General features: G+C 32.9%; 1 protein-coding gene across 4 annotated transcripts in view; it reads right to left on the minus strand.

Moving 5' to 3' along the window:
- Positions 1–19013, minus strand: part of LOC148620825 (telomerase protein component 1-like) — a 62047-nt gene that overhangs the window by 24643 nt on the left and 18391 nt on the right. For all 4 annotated transcript variants that reach the window (XR_015920963.1, XM_088574649.1, XM_088574652.1 and 1 more), the window contains exons 14-35: positions 18694–18840; positions 17797–17883; positions 17323–17468; positions 16735–16806; positions 15583–15741; positions 15163–15339; positions 14460–14702; positions 13359–13472; positions 12376–12496; positions 10947–11132; positions 10439–10614; positions 9924–10071; positions 9423–9599; positions 8831–8923; positions 6469–6601; positions 5686–5863; positions 4571–4763; positions 3647–3761; positions 3355–3460; positions 1919–2078; positions 961–1056; positions 169–293 (exon numbers count right to left, since the gene is read on the minus strand). Coding sequence is in view for 3 of the 4 variants with exons in the window: in XM_088574649.1 (XP_088430775.1) it covers positions 169–293; positions 961–1056; positions 1919–2078; positions 3355–3460; positions 3647–3761; positions 4571–4763; positions 5686–5863; positions 6469–6601; positions 8831–8923; positions 9423–9599; positions 9924–10071; positions 10439–10614; positions 10947–11132; positions 12376–12496; positions 13359–13472; positions 14460–14702; positions 15163–15339; positions 15583–15741; positions 16735–16806; positions 17323–17468; positions 17797–17883; positions 18694–18840 (3152 nt within the window). In the remaining variant the exon portion in view is untranslated. The remainder of the gene's footprint in view (positions 1–168; positions 294–960; positions 1057–1918; positions 2079–3354; positions 3461–3646; positions 3762–4570; positions 4764–5685; positions 5864–6468; positions 6602–8830; positions 8924–9422; positions 9600–9923; positions 10072–10438; positions 10615–10946; positions 11133–12375; positions 12497–13358; positions 13473–14459; positions 14703–15162; positions 15340–15582; positions 15742–16734; positions 16807–17322; positions 17469–17796; positions 17884–18693; positions 18841–19013) is intronic.

The raw sequence follows: 19013 nt of genomic DNA on the forward strand, positions 1-19013 counted from the left end.
GTTTCCCTTTTATGTGGGAGGGTTAACAGGTGTGTATACTTGTTTGTACTAAACTTGAATGTCTATAAACTTAATCTATAGAATTTTTCTTTGACTTGCAATCTGTAATACGTCATACAAATCACTGAGAATCTCTAACAGTAAAATTTGGATTTCAAAGCAACCTACCTGTGCCCTTGTTCCAGATGCCAGACACTGACAGAATTATCCAGACCAGCACTACACAGTAGGGACTGTCCCACAAAACACACACTAGTGATGGCATTGGCATGTCCTCTAAAAGTGTGGATCTCCTAAAAGACAAAATATATTGACATTTTAAGTATATAAGTGATTAAGTTCAACTTGGATAGTATTATCTATAATTCATGGACAAGATTACTATGCTTGAAGAAATATAGTGTAAATGTACCTATTTCCGCTATTTTTGTGTTAGACAGAAAAGCATGAAAAAATAGTACCAGTTAAATTGATTTTTAAAACTGTAAAAAGTTAATCCTTTTTTGAAATCTGTGAAAATTAGCAATCATGAAAATTAATACATCTACAGTAGACAAATTTGTTAATAATATTGTAACAATTAAGTGTAGGATCTCAGATCTATCATATAGTTAAAACTTTCTGAAACACTCAAATTTTCATGTAAAGTTTGAGGCTTTCTACAGATTCACATCACAATATCAGACATTTTATATTTTTAAAAAGTTGTAACATACAGAAGAAAAAGTTTTGAAGCAGAGCCAGAAAATATTAGCTAGCCCAAAAGAGCTAGATATGATGATCTGAAAAGAGGTTCAAAACCAATTTTATTCTATTTTTGGCAAGATCACACTCATTTTGGTGTAGCATTGTCACTGGAAATTGTCAGTGCTTTGTAGTATCATGACAGTAGCATGAAGTAGAACTTATCAGGAAGTAAGAACAATGGAAAAATTATAAATTGTCAATAAATTTATTTACCTTTCCTGTGTTGAAATCATACATTCTAACCATACAGTCCATTCCTCCACAGGCAAAATATCTACTGTCCTTAGATACAGCTACACATGACACTGGCTGGAATAGAAAATAGACAGAGCTACACATAAAACTGGCAGGAATAGAAAATAGATACAGCTATACATGATCCTGGCTGGAATAGAAAATAGATAGCACTATATGTGACACTGGCTGGAATAGGAAGTAGATACATCCACACATAACACTGGTTGGAAAAGAAAATATATATATCCACACATAACACTGGTTGGAAAAGAAAATAGATATATCCACACATAACACTGGCTTGATAAGAAAATAGATGTATCCACACATAACACTGGCTTGATAAGAAAATAGATATATCCACACATAACACTGGCTTGATAAGAAAATAGATACATCCACACATAACACTGGCTTGATAAGAAAATAGATACATCCACACATAACACTAGTTGGAAAGGAAAATAGATACATCCACACATAACACTGGTTGGAAAAGAAAATAGATACATCCACACATAACACTGGTTGGAAAAGAAAATAGATACATCCACACATAACACTGGTTGGAAAAGAAAATAGATACATCCACACATAACACTGGTTGGAAAAGAAAATAGATACATCCACACATAACACTGGTTGGAAAGGAAAATAGATACATCCACACATAACACTGGTTGGAAAAGAAAATAGACACATCAGACTTACTAAAACAGGAAACTACTTTTAGATACAATTAGGACAAATTTACATAATAACTCACAGACACTCTTCATTCACAGTCTTACCATAAATGGGTCATTTATGTGATTCATGGACATGTAATATGAGTCAGCATCATTTGACATGTTATTCCACAACATATAGCCTGATGCCAACAGTCCCAATACAACCCTCTACAACCCTCTGTGAAAAAAGACAACAGACTTACCTGTGGTAGGTTGCTCATGGTCATATAACATGGGTCAGCATTAGTAGGCTTGTTATTCCAAGACATATAGCCTGAAGTCAATTGTCTACTTTGTACAGCTTTGTAAACTGGAGATGAGTCAGGTTCATTGGTAGCCTGTTGCCATGTTAGTGCTGGGTATCTATAGAATAGGAAATACAATTATGTCACACTTTTTGCATGTTACCAAAAGAAATTGACTGACTACTATTTCAGAAATACAATCAGGGATGATTTTTCTAGGTCAACAAACAAAGCTGAAACTGGCAAAATCAGAAGTAAATATACAGTAAAAAAATGAATTGCAATGGCAAAATATGGATTTGAAGTAGCAGAATTCTGCTAAAAATCTGAAAAGAAAATTATCCCTGTACAATGTACATAGAGAAATGCTCATAACTAAGCTGCAAAGACATGAGACTTCTTTGACTTATTATATCCAACAAACAATACACCAATAACACATTTTTGTTTGCTGTTTTGCCCTTCAGTTGTAATGCCACCAACTAACAGGAATTAGGTTTGTAAATTTAATGGTCATAACCTCATGAAAAAAAAAATAGTGTGGGGGGTTATTTTTGTGGATATTTCATGACTTTGAAAGTAGCAAAAATATCTCCAAGCAAAAATTAACTCATTCAATTTTTTTGAAAAACTAAGAGAAACAGGATCTACAACTTAAGCTCAATGATTATGAAATTTCTCACATCTGAAGAAATTTCAACAACAACTTGCTATCCTTGTAGATTATATAATTGTTACACCTAATTTCTAATAGTACCCACTGTGTACATGTATCTGACTAGATACAAACATATTGAACAGTTTAACTTGCAGTTGCCTATGAGGAATCAGACTATCACAAAATTTGCATTTGTTACATCTCCCCCTTTTTATGTGTTATTAATACTAACCCATTAAGTACATATATCTGTCTTGATACAGCTTGAAATCTTCAACTTCCCAGTGCCTATTAGGAATCAGACTATTTACATGGGTACACCTCCCCCTATTTTTACTTACCCATTAAGTACATGTATCTGTATGGATACCAACAACTTCCAAGTGGAAATTAGGAATCAGACTATTTATATTGGTACACCTCCCCTATTTTTACTTACTCATTAAGTACATGTATCTGTATGGATACCAACAACTTCCAAGTGAAAATTAGGAATCAGACTATTTATATTGGTACACCTCCCCTATTTTTACTTACCCATTAAGTACATGTATCTGTATGGATACAAACAACTTCCAAGTGGAAATTGGGAATCAGACTATTTATATTGGTACACCTCCCACTATTTATACTTACCCATTAAGTTCATGTATCTGTATGGACACAAACAACTTCCAAGTGCAAAATTAGGAATCAGACTATATACATTGGTACACCTCCCCCTATTTTTACTGACCCATTAAGTACATGTATCTGTCTGGATACAAACAATTTGAATTGTTTGACTTCCTCTGTATTCATCATTTTGTTCTGTTCCTTTTCTGCTGATTTACTGCTTAGTTCTACAAAAAACGAAGATTGAAATTACTAATTATTATATGTTTAACATCTATTTTTGTTTTACCAAGGTCAGCATACATTTTAACTGATATAAAAGGACTTTTTAAAAAAAAAAGTCTTCTTTAGAGAGGTTTTCGGTTATCCAGCATTTGGTTTAGATCGACTTCACTGTATAACACTGACTTTACCTTTTTCTTGGTAATCATCCATTAGCTGGGCAGCCAATCCAAGCTGGCACTTGCTGTGTATGAAACTCAAACTGCACAACAAGTTCTTCAACTCCTTAAATTCACTACAGTACACCTGAAAAAATAAATCAGATATTTTTTTACACTGTTATTTGTTTATCTGTGACACTTTAAACTACCTAATAATATGCCAATGCAAATGCATCATATTTACATACACCTCTTAAAATGCATTACATTACCATTTTAGTATGTGTGGGATGCATCATGTAACAAAATGCCAAAGTTTTCAAAATTATGTAGCAGATAATGTTTCACCTCACAAGTGAATGCTTCCAAGGAGAACATGTGCATGTTTTGTGTGGAGCTTGTGGCCAACAGTGCAGTTTATTTGCATGGAAATTTCATCATTACAAATTTCAGGAATAGAGAAATACCAGTGTGCACCTTATTTTATTTTCAGTGTCAATGCTATAAATCAAATTTGACTTGTATTTTATGGTCCATGTCATTGTGTTTAAGTTTGACAAGATTTCATAAAGCCATTTTGAAAATATTATCTGGAAACCAAAAGTGTGCCAGATTGAAGAACATGAGTATCACTCTATACCTCAACTCACAGTCCTGATATAAAAAAAAAATGGGCCAAAGACAGAAATGGCAGAATTTCTTTGAACAGGAAGTAGATGCCAAACAGGCCAGAAATTGGATGATGCATGATGCTGGATACCAAATATCAAGAGGATGCCAGTGTAACGAAAATAATTTCCCTGTCCGCTTGCCACCTGCCCAACCAACATTCACCATACTATAACCTAATTTTCACTACATGAAATTCGGCCAAAAATACAGAAAGTGGCAAACGAAATAGGATTTTGAAAAAGAGATTACATGCAAGACAAACACAACAAAGAAAATACAAACCAGATGGTAAGGTAGAGCTGAAAAAGCTCTGGGGTTGCTTCCCTTGAAACTGTAGTCTTTGTCTGGATCAGCCTCCTGGAAGAAGTAACCAGCCAGCAGTCCATGGTATTTTGTCTCTACACCAAATCCTTTCATATACCTCTGTCTTACAGCAGCATCTATGTCTTTATGGGCTAAAGTTAATCTACTATTCCTAGAAAAAAAAAATTAAACCCAAATATTTTAATTTCTGTGAAATTCTGAATTGTTCAGCGTTATCCAGCAACATTGCCCATTTAGTATAACCCAACTTCGTATTTTAGCCACACCCACTAACTACAGGACTACTTCAAAGGTTTCCCAATACACTAAAGTAAATTATGAATTGTGCTTTCAGATGGTGACAGAGACAGAACTGATCTGCATTTAAAACATGTCAATATCATATCAGAAAAACAATTTCTTCATTTCATTTTAGCTTTTTATTGTGTTTGAATCAAAATACAATAGTTTCAAAGGTGAAGATCAATCTGTGCAATTCTGTGTTTTATGGATGATATCCAGAATTTGAGTTTAGGAGGGAGGTGTTAATTGAATTAAATACTGTGCAAAGCAAGGCAAAAAATATTATGGGGTGAAACTTGTGGTAAAGCCAGTCCTTGGATCCGCGCCTGATATCATGTTAACAACACTATTAACAATATTGTTAACACATCAACGGTGTTAACAACAAAAGCAACATTTCATAATCTTTCACATAATTCAGGTTTGCTCATCTTCATAAGTACTCAGCTCCTTTTCTAATAAGATATTTAAACCGAGTGAAGCTCACAAAAAGAATACCCCCTCCCCCTTTTCAAGTGATTTCACATCATGTTAAACCATAAAGTTGGATAATTTCCCCTACTGAACAGTTGTAGAAAAGTTACACTATGACGGTTTAACATGTAGAACACTCAAGTTGAATAGTCTTCTTTTGCAAGCATCAGATAATAATTATCTTCCTTCATAAACATCTTCATATGATGCTTAGTCCTCCTATAAGATTTCCTCAAAATCTGCCATCAGATAACCAGTAGAAGCTGCTGCACTCATAAGACATGTTGACAGATAAACAGTAATCAATTTATCCTTACCAGTTATCAGTTGGGTTTGTAAATGTCTCTAGTGATCTCCTAAGATGACCAAATACAGCAGCTGGTAACATTTGATCAGGTGACAATCTAACGTTCCTGACATCATCCATCGTAAATCTATCCCTGTTCAGAATCCTTTGCAGGCTTAGTAGGTCATGGAGCTCTTCTACTTTGAGACCTAAAAAAAGAGATATGAATGTATAACCAAAATATCAGAGAATCATGAGATATAGCAACTAAAATATTCATGGGTACTAATTTTCATAGTTTAGGGTAAAAATTATCAGTCCATGGATTTAAAACTCTATTTGACAAACAAATGGAAAATTTCCTTTTCATTGAAACTAAATTTCATAGTTTATCAAACCCACAAAAATCACAAAAATTTTTATCCCACAAATAATCATACATTCACAATAATCCACATAATTTGCTTTGAAATAAACATTCTCAAATGTGAACAAAGCAAAGTAAAAAAATTAAATATTGAAATAAGTGCATATTTTTATGTGAATGCAAACTGGACATAATTTAAATGTGTACACTTAGTGAATTCTAAGACTCATTTTAAAAAAGCTCATTTACTATACAATGCAAACACCAGGAATGTCACAAAAAAAGGACAATTTGAATCAATGTGTGAACAAGGAACAACAGTATATTTTATACGCCATGCCTTAACATCCACATTCACTCATTCCATGCACTCAAGTCCCAGTTATACCGCTAATTTGAAGACATGAGACAAAAATTCATTTCTTTTAAAACAACTGAAACTCATACCATTCCTGGAGCAGACAAGCAGTGAGATTGCCATGGAAACCAGTTCCTGTCCTATATCAGATTCCAGTCTAGAGAGAACATCTTGCAGTAAGGCAGGTGTTGTGTGAGGTAGGGACTTTAACTTGTTACTGATCTATAAATAAAACATTAAAATACTCTGATCTAAAAATATAACATCAAATTAAGGGATTGTAAACAAAAAAGTATAGTAAAAATAAATTGTTAAAAATGATGAGTCAAGATGAAAATCTACTCCTTAATTGACACAATTCAGAATGACAGACAGCAATGTTAGGCTTACAACTCCTCATAATGTTAATCTAAACAAGAGGCTCCCAGGAGCCTGGATCGCTCACCTGGTCGAATTATGCCTTTCAAGGGCAATAAATTAAACAAGAAGTTGTCCAACAATTTTGACTCAAGAAAACTTTGATAGGACTTATCATAAGGATCATTTCAGCAAATGAAAGTCTAAATCTATCATAGTTTTCAAGATATTGACTGAAAACTGTAAAAAAAAAAAAGTCACCTTTCAAGGGCAATAACTCTTACAAGGAGGCATCTGACAACTTTTATGCCTGTAGACTTTTGTAGTCCTAAAAATAAGGATCGTTTCAGCTATTGAAAGAATTTGGCTAAAGCTAACGGTTCTGGAGATATATGCAAAAAAACTATTGTCTGACCCCTATGTTCTATTTTTAGTAACAGCTGCATGTTTTTCGACGGATCAAAAAACCCCAGTTCAGTTCTATGCAGGATACCCTAAAGAACATTCATTTTGTTTCAATTGGTAAATTAGTGTCAGAGGAGAAGATTTTTGAAAGAAATAACATTTAAAATAGCAAAAAAACTTTGTAAAAGGGCAATAACTCCAACATGGCTTAAAAGATTAAAATGAAAATTTGACTGCAGATACATCTCATCAAGCTGAATACTTTTACCTGTTCAAAATTTAGCGAAACCTTATGGTTTGGGAGATATATGCAAAAAACTACTGTCTGACCCCTTTGTTCTATTTTTAGTAATGGTGGCCATGCTTTTCGACAGACCAAAAATCCCCACATCAGTTCTATGCAGGATACCCCAAGGAACATTCATACCAAGTTTGGTTCCAATTGGACAAGTAGTGTCAGAGGAGAAGACTTTTGAAGGAAATAACATTAAAAATAGCAAAAAACGTCGAAAAAAGGGCAATAACTCCAACATGGCATAATAGATTAAAATGAAAATTTGACCACAGATAGATCTCATCATGCCAAACACTTTTACCCCCATATCAGAATTTGGCTAAATCTAACGGTTTTGGAGATATATGTGAAAAACTATTGTCTGACCCCTACATTCTATTTTTAGTAAAGACAGTCATGTTTTTCAAAGGATAAAAAATCCCTACATCAGTTCTATGCAGGATACCCCAAGGAACATTCATACCAAGTTTGGTTCCAATTGGACAAGTAGTGTCAGAGGAGAAGACTTTTGAAGGAAATAACATTAAAAATAGCAAAAAACGTCGAAAAAAGGGCAATAACTCCAACATGGCATAATAGATTAAAATGAAAATTTGACCACAGATAGATCTCATCATGCCAAACACTTTTACCCCCATATCAGAATTTGGCTAAATCTAACGGTTTTGGAGATATATGTGAAAAACTATTGTCTGACCCCTACATTCTATTTTTAGTAAAGACAGTCATGTTTTTCAAAGGATAAAAAATCCCTACATCACTTCTATGCAGGATACCCCAAGGAACATTCATACCAAGTTTGGTTCCAATTGGTCAAGTAGTGTTAGAGGAGAAGAGTTTTGAAAAATTGTTAACGACGGCCACGAACAATAACGGATGCCAAGTGATGACAATAGCTGACATGGCCTTTGGCCAGGTGAGCTAAAAAGAACTACTCTGTGACAGATCCAAGGGAAGTGTTTGAGAGTAAGAACCCCTCCCTTTTGTTGAAAAATTATGTTAATTTTGTGCCAAATTTGAGTATATGATAGCCTGGAATCCTCTTTTTTCATAAATTTCTGGGTCAGAACCCTACCTTTTATGAACCTAAAGACTACTCCTGTTGTTCTTATAGAACAAAAACTCAAACTTGTAAAATGATAAGATGATAAGATAAAATGTTTTCCATTTCAATAACTACTAAATCTTGCAGTAACAGATACTGACAATCTTCTTAATATTTTATAGTACAATATTCTTCCATGTATTCCGGTCATCCGTGTGAAACATGCATCCCCTCTTGACACGGAAGATCAGGGAAAAATGTTAAGTTACCATGTAAAATGCACATTGTGATGCAAAGAACACTTAAAAAAACCAAACACATTCAATCATATAAATTTGTAAGAGCTTACCCTTTCAAAAACGCCAAACACTCTAAGTTCCTCACATGCCAGCTTCAGGTACAATGGGTTAGCACCTTCTCTCTTTGAAAGCAGTAACTTCATCTGAAGAAAAAATTACAGAATCAGTTACATGTAGATTCAAGCATCTCAGTTCAATATCAAATTATGACTCTTCAGTGATTATATTGGGGTTTTATTAGGTTTTCCAATTACAGTGAAAGTATTATTCGTGGGTTACTAATTTAGGTGATTATTGTGGGTTTGGTAAATGTCGAAATTTTGGTTTCCAATGAAAAGGAAATTTCCCATTGTTTGTATGATCGAGTTGTCAAATCCACATTTAAGAATTTACAAAACTGACACTTTTTCCTAAACCACGAAAATTGGTATTCACGATTAAAAGTACTTTCACAGTAGGGTCTAATTTTAATTTTCAATTGAAAAATTGAAATTATAAAGAAACACGCAAGTTAAAAACACAAAAATTTTTTTTCCAAACCTTGACTATTGGTTCTGTTTGACTTTTTTTTTTATGTTAAAACCTTCATAAATAAAATTACAGATGAAGGTTAAAGTATATTTTACTCCTTAAAAATGTAACCTGATTATTGAAAGGTGATTCATCCAATTCCTTCCTGTGTACAGCTAAGTTGTTCCTGACTACATCAGCTTTATCCCACATATCTAGTGGTCCAACTGTAACCTCAGTGGCTTGAAGTCTCCTCAGAGATTTATGGAATTTACCATCTTCTAAGGCACTGACCACAAATATCACATTCTGGAAATATAAATATTTGTAATAAAAAAATGTATAAAACTGTAAACCAACTTTCCACCATGGCGAATGTGAAAGTCCTCTTTTCAGATTCTGCCAACTGAAGAGCTGAAACAAGGTACAGAAAAAAAAACACCTCAGTAAGTGAAACCTTTCTAAGCCAAAATACATAGGATTAACTGCTGAATAAAGGTTGGCTTTTGAAATTATTCACAGTATACCCATACCTGTGATTAAGTATCAGATGCAGTGTCTGAATTGTCAGAACAGTTTCTAAAATTTTCAAACAGAAAGCCAAACATCCACACTAGAGAAAATACACCTTACCTTTGGTATAGGGTTAGGAAGCCAATCTAGTGTACTTGGTAATAGTGTATTCTCCATCAAATCAAGTCCATCCATAAATACAACAATAGGAGTTCCAGACACACCACTGGCTTCACCTAACATTTCTCCAAACTTTTGGGTTATATTCCTGTAAACAGTGAAATAATAAGTTTTCATTCCATTTACAGTTGTATCAAATTTTCAATATATAGGTCATGATTTGCTGACTTTTTATATCTTTTTAGGTCATGCATCTTACCAGTATTTGACCAACACACATCTTTAGCTACTTTCATATAATGGTACCAATTTTCATACTATCTGACAACCAGTGTTTCCATAAAATGAATTTTTTTTAAGTTTGCTGTTGAACCAACTACAAAAGCGTAAAACTTCCTAACCCAAAAATTTGCGCAGTACACACATGGATTTTTTTTTCAGAAACACCTTTATCTGATAAAACATCTGAAAACTTCTTTTTCATCAGGAAAGATTCCTAATACTGAATGACTCACTTGTAATCTTCTGGAACTTCTGAAGTGAGACCAAACTGTCTCTTGATTTCATGACAAAGTCTTCTCAGAGTAGCCATGATGTTTGTAGACCCTGGTGCTGCTCCAACAATGTGGACCAGAAGGTTTCCTGGACTGTCACAAAATGCTGAATCTTTGTATGATGTTACAAGAGAAGCCTGAAAATTTAAACAAACCAGTAATGTTATTCTTTCTATGGTTTTAAGGTTTTGTACAATCAATAAAACAACTCAAAATTATAAAACTCTGTAAACATTAAACTTGATCATTGATATCCATGAGCAGTTTTTGTATTGACAGAAATGAAGGTTGCTACCTGTGTAAATCCTATCTTACATAACAAGATTCTGAATAATTTTCATACATAATTTCCGTCTTAGAATGTGTGTTAATCAAACACCAATCTTTACAGAGCAAAATCTTACAATAAAATTCCCAGAAAAATGTTTAGCCATGCTTTACTGTAAAATTTCCTTATATAATAATTTACCAGAACAGCAGATTTCCCAGTTCCAGACTTGCCAATAAGAGATAATATTCCACCACTGGCCATTTCTTTCAAATGCTTCAGACATTCTTTAGTTAATGTTTTTCTGCCTACAAACTTCGACCTATGGTTCTCCACCATTGCCTCATGTTGCTTTGTAGCATGTAGCGTTTCATCCAACATGGCATCCTGGAAAAAGAATGTTAAAGGTTTTGGTTGGAAAAAATATGATTTTAGGCTTTGCCAACAAAGCACAGAGCTACATTTGTATATGCACTCAAACAATATCCTGTAAATAGTAGTTGTTGAAAGAATCATGCAAATGTTGTTATACACCCTAACATAGGCTATGCTATGCATTTTAATTTTTGATATTACATTGCTTTATATGTCTATATGATGAAATGTATAATAATTCATTCCTACCTGTCAGCTCTTAGGAGATAATCCACATTGAAAATATAACAGTTTCTATTGTATTTTGGTGTTATTTACAGAGTTATCTCTCTTATTTTGAATTCTACTGTATATTTTATATAATTTTTATCTCATTAAAACAAAGGTTATATAAAAAGCCACATGTTAATTTATGTTATTATAACATTTTAAACAAAATACAAAAAATAAAAATATGTAGGCTTTCCAACCATGTATCACATTTTGCATGATTCTTAGTTGGAGTGCTTTTTAACATTTGACTTAGTTGATAATGTGGTGATATGTCCTAATTTTGGTGATGTCTTGACCAACAGGAATAAACAGGATATCCTATACCACATGCTGTGCCTCTGCCTTAAAAGTTCCAACAATCACTTCTTAACTTCTTATGTAATTTCTAAATTATGTCACTTCCGACAGAACAAATTTAAGCCATTCTACATACATAGTTTATAGGATGTCGCTGATGTCCTGTCCTTATTATATAAATGTACCATGTAATGAAAAGCATGTTCTGATCATATTCTAAGACTACTGACAAAAGCTTGAAGCTGCTCAATAATTCATTCTCCTCTATTTATACCCCATGCAAAATAAAACATATTTTTAGAGAATTTGTCCATCAGAAACTTGTTTAATGTTACTTTAACAATCATTTAGCAGTTAGCAAAGATGTTACATGTATTTTTTGGTTGAAAAAAAAATGGGTTTGAGTTCCAAGACACATTTAAATTGTCTTTTAATTTTCATTTTTCAGTTTGCAAAGACAATGCTGTTTTGGTTGAATAGATGAGGCTTGAGGACCAATAACATATTTTCACTGTGTATGTAGATCATCTCTGTTTCATGTGTTCACGTTCAGTCCATATTTTTTTTATTTTGATGTAATTGAATCATCCCACTGCTGAAGCTTCAGTATTTTTTTCTGCAGATATTCAGTTGGGCAACAACAGACAAAACCCTAAGATTTCTTAGTTCACATAAAATTTCTCACCTCATCTGGACATTGCTTCCTGACTGAGTTCCAAACAGAGTTTATAATCGGCATGGCAAACTTCTCCAGACCGGAGACAATTGGTTTGCCATCAACAACACCTCCCCAATCACAGTCATACCTGTAAATAAAGATATAATGTAAAAATACACAAAAAATATTGTTATCAAATAATGCAACTTCTTCCTTTTTGTAATTTTTGTATTTAATCACTGTGAAAATCATGTTGTAAATGGACAAGATTCATACCAAGAAAAGTGTCTTAAGTTTTGTTATTTGTTCTGTTCTCAACAACATTAACACTGAGTCCTGAGCTGCAGACTTTCCTGCATTTATTCCATGTTTTTGCGTAAATTTAAGGGTACCATAGCCTGCTAAAATTGGGTTATGGGAGTGCTTGATTGAATACCTGAAAATAAATTTTGTGCATGTCTTATTCTTTAAAACCCCTCAAGGAATCAAGGAATCTTAAAGTTTATACTGGCAATGAATCATTGCAAATATTTTAACAGAAAGTCTTTGTGAAAATTCGACCACTACAGGAAATAAAAAAGCAATTAAAGTACAACATGTCATCACAAAGTAAACAAACAATTCTTAGGCCACTAAAAACTCATATCTGGTTTATGTAGGTGCAGTGAAACAATTCTAGTTTTTTTTCTCAAATTTTACAAATTGTTAGTTTACTATATTATACTGTAGTAGCTGTAACATTTTTATATATTAATATACTTTGTAATCATTCAAAGTGAAAAAGAAAGAAAATTTGGTATGGAAATATTCTAGTTATTTTTTACTGAAATTTTTTAAGGCAAGCAGGTCAAAAGAACAAGTAAAAAATTAGGAATGGCCATTAGTTTTACTTTTCTAGATCACAAATAAATCAATTTACCCAAATAGTGAGAAAAGATGAGTAAAATAACAAACAGTAATCTATCCATTGAAAATAAGTTTTCAGCAATTTATGAAAATCGGATATTCACCCATCAATAACCTCCAGAGGACTACTTCTCACTCTTTTCTTCAGAGTTGTCATTTTGTTCTCAACTTCTGGACTTTCAGCAGCAAAGTCAGAAATAAACTCCTTAGGTATATTTCTGCAGAAAGACGTAAATAAATCAAAGTCATCATAAGATTTATATTCAATAAAATATTCTAATAAGACATGCTTCAAAGCTCTTTAGACCACAGCCATAGTAAAAAATTGTAAACACAAGAATAAATTTTCGGGCAACACAGGCTGTGTCTTTTCAAAAATATGAAGAAACTTATCCCTTTAGAATCAAAATAAATCACAGAAACTCTATTTTTTCATGGTTTTACCACATGCTTGCCATTTATGTTGTTATTTACCCCAGCAACTGCATAGAGTAAAACAATGCAACATAAATGGACAGCCCGTTTAAAACAAGGATAAAAAGGAACTTCCATGATTTATTTCTTGATAAATATGGCTAACATGTATTTATACATGTATATAGTAATTTCAAATTGAAACAGTTTTCTTTATTCCATTGTTGTCCTTAATCAGTCAACAGTCCTCTTGTTGCTCTATGGCTGGATGTCTAACTAAATCAGCAGGGATATTGTTTCATACATTTCCCTAGCTTCTCTGTTTCACAATTCAGGTAGAGTTTAATTTCTGACTTCAACATGATTTTTTTAATAACTTATTTCAATCAAGACAAAAGAGCTTACTAATATTAACTTGTTCCTAAGCATGAACATTTCTGGTAAGTGCCATCATTCTAAGTTACCTTGACTTGTCAGCTGATTGTCAATAAACAGATATAAATACTAATCTACTTGTTATTTGCCTGTTAGAACCTATTCTGACTAATAATTGGCTTAAGGAGTTAGACCTAGGTTAAGGGGCATAACTCTTACAAATTATTAGAATGTTTGTGTAAATCATTTTCAATCAATCTCATATCAGCATAAAAGTAACTTGGATTGATCTAATTCTGTTTCAAATGAAAGCTTGATAGGCTTTGGGGATATTGAATATGAAACAAACATATCACTGATTTCAAGAGTTATGTCCCTTCCCCTAGATGCTAATTCTAGCACCAAAATAAACCTACTTGATGAAAGCACTATTCCTGATCATCATGACACACTTGTCCTGTTTCTGGATCGGATACATCAAAACACCCAAATGCATCTCTAACTCTGTCACTGAGGCTCCTTTGGGGTAATCTCTGACCCAGTCATACTCAGGTGTATCTGGAACATTGTAACTTTCAGGGACATACCCATAGCGTTCCCCTAAGATTCCAATAAAGTACTGGCATTTTGATACCTCAGATAAACAAAGTTCCAATGTTCTGAAAAAAAAATAAATGGCTAATTTAACCACAAGAAACAAAGAAAAATAAAATATATCTGTACAATACATAAATTACCTCCCTTATCGCCCAGAATTGTTTTACCTTACAATAATAGGTCTGCTGATGGATGGGTTTCTCAAAGTAAAGGTTTAACGCTGTTGAGTAGCTAACTCTTTGGAGGCTCTGATGAAGGTTAGGAAATATTAATAAACAGTATGGGAAAGGTACCGCACTAAAGAATTCCAAAATCGGAATTGGATCAGATATATTCCCAGTGCTTTCCTGTAGGTTAATTAAACAGTGACAAATTTTTATAATTCATTTTTTTGTTAATTTTTATAATCTATTAATATTTATGATTTTTATAATTCGATACTTTGTTCACTTATAGGGCAAGTTTTTATCTCCCAATATTTAGTTGCCTATTGGCTTTCTGTACAACCCTTATGTTTCTTACTTGTTTGATTTCGTTTCTTCTTCTGTCACTCCCCATCTCAAATCCACTTCATATATATTGATAAAATGTTTCTTTCCAAGGGCACGTAACTCTGGGAACACATATCTAGTGAGAACATCTCTTTCACCATGCATGTCTCGGAAGGTCGAGGAAATAAACACTTTAAATGTTCTCCAGCTGAAGAATGAAACAATTATTGTTTTTGCATCTTAATCAATTTATATTTCAAGTACACTGTTTTGACTAATTTCACCAAATTTACAGCCTCTAAATGTATTTTATCATAAATGTAACTTACTTTCAGAAAGCTTTTTGGGCCATTTAGAAAGTTACATCTTTTTTTCAACTTTTTGCTTTAACTGCATGATTTTAAGATGAATCTATGTTTAACATGTAAAATAAAACTGTAAAATAACATACCTAGGAGTATTTGATGGTATAGCCAATGGTCTCTGGATAGCTACAACTCCAACTGGCCTGGATGATTCCATTATCACTGGTAGGGGTTTAAGCTTGAAAAAGTCATCAATTTTTTCTACATGAAGAAGTTGACCTCCCTCACCTCTTTCTGCAATAAATCTATAAAAAAAACAAACAAACAGTTTGATAATAAATTTACAATTTAACAAACTGGTAACATTTATCTTTTTAAAAGAATGTTTCTGTTATAATACTTATCAAATGATTGATTGCAGTCCATTTCATAAATGCCTGCTACTGTGAAAGTAGAATTGTTTGTTGGATACCAATTTTTGTGGTTTTCATGGGCAATCCTAACCACGAAATTTGATTCCCAACAAAAAGGAGACTTCCATAGATGTGAAAACTGAAAACTTCAAAACCACGAATCCAAGACTCCACGAACTTATGTTTCCTCCCTAATTCACGAATTGGTATCCATGAATTAAAGTACTTACACAGTATTTGAAATAATACACTTAAATGTTTCACTAGTAACACAAGTATATACACAACTAAATTATTCCATCCAGGTTTGAAGATTAATTCCAATTTTGAAAACCTAATATGCAAATATAGAATATGTACAGTGTACATTTCAAGACAACAAAATGACCTTAACCTTTGAAACAAAATCAGTATTTGTCTATCTTAATTTGATGAAACCGCATTTCACATAATAATAAAACATGAACTACTAATCAAATGGCTGCTAGTGATGTTGAGCTAAGGATACCCTACTATTTTCACATGCTTTTAAGTTTGTCAAACTGCAGAGTGGGCTACAGCCTAAACTATTCTACCTAGCAAATGCTGGAAAACAAAATTCTATTTTACATGCTTACATGCTTACAGTGTAAATTGTAATTGGCCATGCTATTTTTACAAAGATTATACTCTATCAAACATTAAGTAGAGGAACAAAACAGACAGACAGAGGGGTAATAACAAAATTACCAAAACGATAAATTTTGGCAACAGTTAAAAGGAATTGTCAAAGGAAAGTCTGTATAACAAATAGCAATAACACTGCCATTATCCTGCACTTTCCTGCTAAATCACTGCAGGATAATGGCCTCATTTGACTTGGCAATTAATCAAATATAGTCTCACCTGAGTATAGCATCACTAAATCCTGTGATGTAGATGTCATTATCATGCTCCGGTTTAATGGACTCAGAAAACCTGGAAATACATTTCACCATCGTTAATATTTATAAGATGATTTAAATCTAAATCATAATTCACATAAAACAAGAAAAGTGAGATGCTTAGCATAGCATTCCCTTGTCACAAAAAATGAATTCCAACCAATAATATTGAAAATCCAATCAATCATTTATAAAGAATTTGTATGTGCCAAGTTTGGTCAAAATCTGACTTAAGGATTTCAAATCTCAAGTGTTCAAAAGTTTTTTATAGGTTGAAAGACTGTAGCGATACTATATCCCTTCACAATCCTTTTCCCAAATGACAGAAGATGGGAAATTATCAGTAAACAAATAAAGCCCCAGAAAGTATGTTTCTAAAGTTAAAAATTTATCTCAGTATTTATATCAAGGACTACGGTAAAACAGTAATACTGGTTGTACAGTGAGAATAAATGTTAGTCTAAACTCTAACTGGTTTGATTTTAAGCATGGCTGGCTAGTTGGACAAACATGGTTAAACAGCTCTGCATGCTTACAGTGTAAAACTTACCCACAGCCTTTTCCTGAGAATGATATATTGGCATAAAGAAGATTAGGGTTGACTAACTGTCTGAACTTTTTCAGGAAGTAGGAGACAAACTCCTGCTGTTTAGAATTATCATCTACAGAGCCACTCAGTAAAATCAAGTTGTCAATCTACAAGTAAGTAAATAAACAAAATAATAACTATAAAATCAGATTTTTTTTCACAAATATATGATAAAATCAAAACCATTTGTTGACTGTGAACTAAAAGCATTTTATGTACTGTTGATGTTCTGGAAATATTTTAAAAGGATTACAAAGCTGAGAGTTAGCAATATTTATTTGCTTCACATCTACACATTTTCAACCAATAAAAAGTTTTATTCATGTCATATGATCACAGGCCCCTAACATTTCTAAGTCCCTGTGTCAGATTGCTACAAGAAAAGAGATTTAGTAAGACCTTAAAATGATGACAAAGGGTAATTTCTAATATTACCTGCTGTCTATCGACCAAAGCATTATTCAGTATGGCCTCTGGTATACCATATTTCCATGGTTCACCAGTTCTTAAATTCTTGTCAAGCTGTCAAAATATGATACAAAATGCAGATATAAATGAAGATGCAACACAGAAATGTAGGAAAATCATGGAGTGGAACCTGTCTAAACCAGACTCCTCTATCATGTCAGTTTCAATACATTTTAACCTATCTAAACCAGACCCCTCCATCATGTCAGTTTCAATACATTTTAACCTGTGTAAACCAGACTCCTCCATCATGTCAGTTTCAATCCATTTTAAACCTGTCTAAACCAGATTCCTCCATCATGTCAATTTCAATACATTTTATATCTGTGTAAACCAAACTGCCTAAAATGAATATAGCCATCAGTTCTAATGCCACAATAAAATTCCTAGATTCTCATCCAAATTTTTCTGAAAAATTCGAGTGGGGTGAATTTTATTTTCTATTTTTTAAAAACATCATCTAAGTATGTTTGGTGATCTATTATAGAAATAGCTCTATCAAAGTATCCATACAAGTTTTCATCAATTAAGAACAATTTTTCAAAGAAATAGCAGAGAGAAAAACTACGAACAGGAAGTTACTAAAAATGATTGTTATAAATCTGATCCAAACAAGACATAGAATATTTCCTGGAAATATGAGTCAGGGAATATTTTTGAAAATAAAAAAAATCAGGGCGGGTGTGAAAAATTGGGTTGGTAGAAATTGAAATCTAGGAATTTTTTCATTGTGGCCCAAAGAAGTTCCTTTGTTATATTACATGCATACCCTATGTTCACATAATCTTTAGTTAAAAAGATATTTTTGTACTCAAAAAACAGATTTATATAAGCATATGATCAAGCACCCATAAGAAAACTTACAGTAGTGAGAGTATCTTCCATATTATCCAAGATCGTCCCAGGTTTGGGAGAAATAAGATCATAACGAGTCTCATCAAACACAACAAAGTCACAATTCTCACAAGAATATTTACACATTAAACCCATTAAAACTGCTACTTCCTTCATCTGCAATAATAAAATAATGTAATGTCAAAAAAGATAAATAAATGCTTTGCAGGGTGCAGCTTGATACAACCAAAGAACCCAGAACAGTTGGGGCAAGTATGGATACAACCAAATTACTGGACACTAATCTGTTTCATAATTAAGTCAAGTCCAAAATAAATCTGACAAAATAG

Source organism: Perna viridis, chromosome 3, assembly GCF_037379345.1.
Source record: "Perna viridis isolate PV_CMFRI_1.1 ecotype Kerala chromosome 3, ASM3737934v1, whole genome shotgun sequence".
Lineage (NCBI taxonomy): Eukaryota > Metazoa > Mollusca > Bivalvia > Mytilida > Mytilidae > Perna > Perna viridis.